General features: G+C 45.2%; 1 protein-coding gene across 1 annotated transcript in view; it reads right to left on the minus strand.

Annotated features, from left to right (window-relative positions):
* fignl2 (fidgetin like 2) overlaps positions 1-5,000 on the minus strand; it is a 21,360-nt gene that overhangs the window by 15,657 nt on the left and 703 nt on the right. Inside the window, exon 2 of the mRNA XM_019863945.1 lies at positions 4,404-4,544. Within this exon, the coding sequence (XP_019719504.1) occupies positions 4,404-4,428 (25 nt within the window). The 5' untranslated portion in view covers positions 4,429-4,544. The remainder of the gene's footprint in view (positions 1-4,403; positions 4,545-5,000) is intronic.

Raw genomic sequence — 5,000 nt, forward strand, 5'->3', positions numbered from 1 at the left:
TATATATATATATATACACACACACACACACACACACACACACACACACACACACACTGTATATATGATGATGTCGAGGTGATGTATTGGAAGAAAAAGATAACCATGTTTTGTTTTTACATTGGCCTCTTTCGTATGTGGATGTAAATCAGATCCATATGCGATGCAGCTGCAGTATGCTCATTCGTACACATCCGACGTACAGTATACATCATCAAAAGCCCAATTTGCTCTCCGCGCGGGCAGAGAAGGGTACATGGGAGGGAGACTGCTGTCAATTGTGAATCTGCAAATTTGTTTTTTTTAACAGTTTTGTAACAACATGGCCATTTTTTGTTGTTGTGGTTTGTTGTTTTGTTACGTGATGGTATTATGAAGAAGTGGATTAGGTCACTAAATACCCGCTGAAGACCCAGGTCCGAAACTCACTGCCCGCCACTGAGTACACAGCGCAGTACAAATATTATACTTGGCCTTATGGGTGAGCTGAGACAAACCATGGCTTTTATGTGGCTGTTGAATTCCACCAAATTATTGTAATGACCGATGTGGTTTCTGTACCTCACTATGATGTTTGCCCGTTCCACTTGCAACACAAAACGGTGCTTTTTAGCTTGGGATAAAATAAAAATTCACATAAAATATGAAACCTTTGTACAGTGAATTACAGGTACAACTCGGCAAATTCTCTACAGTAGGGGTGTCCAAACTTTTTTTTCTTTTTTACCAAAGATCTACTTTTCAAGCAAACAACCTCCCACGATCGACCCATTTGCGCACCTGCACCCATGCACACGCATGCACGCACACACACACACGCGCACACACACACAAATGCCATGATGAGCAACAGCCTTATTGGACCCTAACATGAACGAACCAGAAAAATAAAGTAGATACAAGAATTTGTGAGTTTGTGCTGATGCAATCGCTGCCGAGTGGAGACCTGACGTGGAGGCATGGGACGCATTTTTGCAGCTTCTTAAGTGCAGAAACTGTCGTACATTTGTGTACCATTTTAAAATGTTTCCTATGGCGCTCCAGATTCCCATTCTCTGCCTGTGCCGTCTGTGAATTTTACAGGAAACAAACCTGCCACCGTAAATTAAAGGTGACCGGCTTTTTTTCATTTTATTAGTTTTGTTTTTAAATACTTTTTTTGGTGAAAGTGAAACTGATAGGATGCTTTGGGGGCATTGTACACTGACACAAAAATATCTAAGATTAATAACATGCGCACAGACACACAAATCTTTTTTTTTTTTTTCCATTTCCCCCTACATCCCTCGTGATCAACTTAATGGGCACCCCTTCTGTACATTAATTTCCAGAGAAAATATGTTCATGCTGTTCATTGTGTCATTTTTAAAACTTTTGAAGGGTGGGTTTCCGGATTAAGTATGTATTTTTTTTTCAGGATACTTGACACCTTTATTTTGAATAAAATCTCAAGTAAGTCTTTCCAGGACGACCCAGAAGGTTGTATTTGTGGTGGTAATCAAAATGAGGATTGTGCCATAATGTTATTCAAGTGAGATATACAATGTAATATGACAATATACTACAGAAACGAAGCTGTGTTCAAATCCTCTCCAGTTTAAATTGTCGTGTCTTGTGAAAAGTTTTTGTTGCTATGCAGAGTATTTGGGGCGGGGCCGCAGCCAAACTGCTCGATGGCATTTGCTAAACATTGATTAATTGACAAACCTGTTTAGAATTGCTAATGGCGGTGCAGTAAAAAGAGAGAGAGAGAAAAAAGAAAACTTCCCATCTGCAAGCATACTCCATTTACAGCTCTCTCCAAAACGAGAAAGCCTTCTGAATAATTGCTGGATGCGTTACTTCATGCTTGTAATTTTAGAAACAACTCCCCATCCCCCTCGCCTGCTGACACACGTTTACAAACGACAGCAGCCTGTCCGCTGCCCCCTCCCCTTCAAGAAAAACAGGGTCCTTATTCTGTGTGACTGCAGGCAGGCTCTGGCTCATTGTGTCCACTAATATATCAAAGAGCAGCTGTCCTCGAGCCCCGCGATGACCAATCTCTCCTTCCATCTGTCTCACTCGCCAAATCTCCCGCCCGCTGAACATGTTCGATGTTCGGCTCCTGTCTGGTCCCATTTCATCAACCCTGCACCGAAGCCGTTTCTTGTTGATACAAACACGATTTGTTCCTCTGACTGCTGCAAAACAGTGATCCAAGGGCGTTATTTCTCAAACGTGGTTATTTACTAATTATCTGCGGCAGCGTGAACGCTGTGAAAACTGCTGCCTCAGGAATCCAGTTAAGTGTTGCTTTCCAAATGAGCCTTCTTAATGGGGCCCTTCACAGGAGCAGGGGTCTCCTTAATGAGCTGATGAACCCTTCGAATGCGGGAGCAGAGTGCCGCTGGACGACCTAACCTCTTATTTTTGCGAGCCCGCGCACACAAGCGCATGCGCGCACATGCACGCAGACTCGAGGCTAATTAGAGCCCATTCACAACCCACACTAATATGTTTACTCAAGGGCCCCACAGGCCCTGCGACCAAACACTCATGCCGCACGGCCCCACAATGGTGATGGCCGCCGGCGTGACCGTACAGCGTGAGATCTTCTGCTTCTTTCTTCAATGCAAGCCACTTCATTCAGAAAAAAAAAAACCACTAGCAGAAATACATAAAAACGAGAGCGCAAGGGAGAAGGTAGTGATGTCAGGCAGATGAGGGTTATAAAAACTGCCAGCACTGTACAACCAATCGGTTTGTCCTGTACGCGCTCTTAAAAGAAAAGGCCTCGCTACATCAGCAGGGGCCCCGAACAACAAGATTGAGGGCACTCACGGGTTGGTGGCCTGGGACTGATTTAAGAGTTTGTTTGAAGTACAGATTACAGATTCTTTGCACCAAATCCCTCCAGGAGTATCTATGCCCGCTGGAATCTCTCTCGGGTTTCTTCTCAGGTCCAGCCGAAGCCTTCTCTCTACAGCTTGAAGTCCTGTGGCCGCAGACCAGCAAGACTGCAAGCGCACACGAAAATAGCAACTGCGTCGGCAGCACTGCAGGAGCAAAAATGAGTTTGAAGTATTCAGCTTCAACAAACAAGAAAGCTCAATATTCCCAAATAGGGAATTCCATCATTGAGGTGAGACTCTTCACAAGTCCCTCACAGTCCGATTTGTGCTGGCAAAATCCCAACTGCAGTCTTTTCGGCCCAAGACGGTGTGTTGCGGTGTCATCAGCCAACGCAGCGCTGCGTTTGTGTGTCACTGGCGTGTGAGTAAATAGTGTGACTATCTAACACCGCTGTGCGTGTTCTGTCACACACGTGCAGCAGTTCTGCAACGATTCCCACCCCGCAGAGGTGCTATGGCGCTGCTTGATACAGTCATTAAAAAACAAACAAAAAAAAAAAAAACCAAAGGTGCAGTTGGACAACAACAAAGAACTAGCAGGAAGTACAACAGAAGGTTCCCAATAAGGAAGTGCGTCTTCCAACACGGCAGGCAATTCCGCCTGCATTTGTGACATTCTTTTTCTTGGCGTCCACTTCAGCACGAGGGAGTGTCTTGGGTCAATATGGTCTAAAAGGCTGCAAGGAGCTAATGGAACAACCAGTAAAATGCCTTGATGGGAAGCAGCACAAGCATGCATCCCCTTTTCCACGGCAAACAGATGTTTTCAGGCTCATTAGGAGCTTTGCTAACCTCAAGAAATTTTGACGAACTATCGTAATTGTTTCAGGGGCAAGCGTGCCTTTTTCTTGGTACAAGTTGCACACCCACACACGCCGCAATCTTGCTTATGCATTCCTTTTTAATGCAAACAATGCTCAATCTGGTCACATTTATTGAATCTGTGATTTTCAAATCTTTGAAAATGAACCCTTGTGTTTGATTTTTCCCTCGTCTTATAACTGTCATGCTGATAAAGTGCCTTTGAGGTGAGTTAAAGGAGAAGAGGAGCGGCGGAGGCTGAGGCAGCACCATGCTGGCTGCCAAACAATGCTGTTTTCGACTCAGATGAAGCGTAGTGGGGGGGGGGGTTGGGGGGGGGGAAATGGGGGGGTCAAATGAGGAGGTCGGGGGCGAGGCCAAAAATGGACATGTCAGTTACTAGGTCAGCATTGACAAGAAAAAAGAGAGCAGTGTGTGTGTGTGGTGCAAAGTCCAAAGAAGCAAAAGGAGTTTTGGCTGCTAAAAACCATCCACCTCCTTCTTCTGAATGCAATGAAAAATTGAGGTCACGCCTGGGGAAATGCCTCCATGTATCTTCTCTTGTCTGGCAGTTTGCTTTTGGAATTGCAGAGTTCGGGGGTAGGCAGGGGTTTGGGCTCAAAGTCCAACTAAATCCTGACTCGGCCGGTTGATTGTTGTGACGCACATGCCGAAATGGTGAGGGAGAAAGAAAAGGTGCATACTCACTACAGGGGGCAATGGGACTCAGCATTCTGTGGAGCTGGTCTTAGTGAAGAGGAATGTGGTTGTGGGGATGCCGACCACGGTTAGTGTCTGTTGGCTTGGAGTCCATCGCTGTCATGTGCTCGCACGGATGACGCGACAGCCCTGCGAGAGAAGGACCGAGTTGACAACGTTTGAAAAGCCACATGACAATGAACAGCAAAACTCAACACCCGATTTGCTGCGTGACAGAGTTACATAGAAACACCAGTGTCCTGTCGGTAGAGCAAAAACAAAGCACAAATGGACGCACACAAGGGGGCTCATTATAGTCAAGCAAGCTGATTGTGAAGCTGCGTGCACCCTCAAAAGAAGGCTTTCTAAAATCTGCCTCACAAAAAGAGACTCCTGCATACCACTGCTCTGTGCGCTGGGCTAATAAAGACAGCATTCTTTGCACACCAAACAAGTTGGCCTCTGCTGCAATGCACAATGCGCATCCATATTTTCAGAGTCTGAATGTTCACTCATTTTTCAACTGAAGAAATGTCTTTCTTCAATGAGTCACAATTGAATTCTGTAAATTATAGTCGTTTAATCATTTTACTCCTGCTCTTTCTA

Source organism: Hippocampus comes, unplaced genomic scaffold (assembly GCF_001891065.2).
Source record: "Hippocampus comes isolate QL1 unplaced genomic scaffold, H_comes_QL1_v1.1 scaffold467, whole genome shotgun sequence".
NCBI lineage: Eukaryota > Metazoa > Chordata > Actinopteri > Syngnathiformes > Syngnathidae > Hippocampus > Hippocampus comes.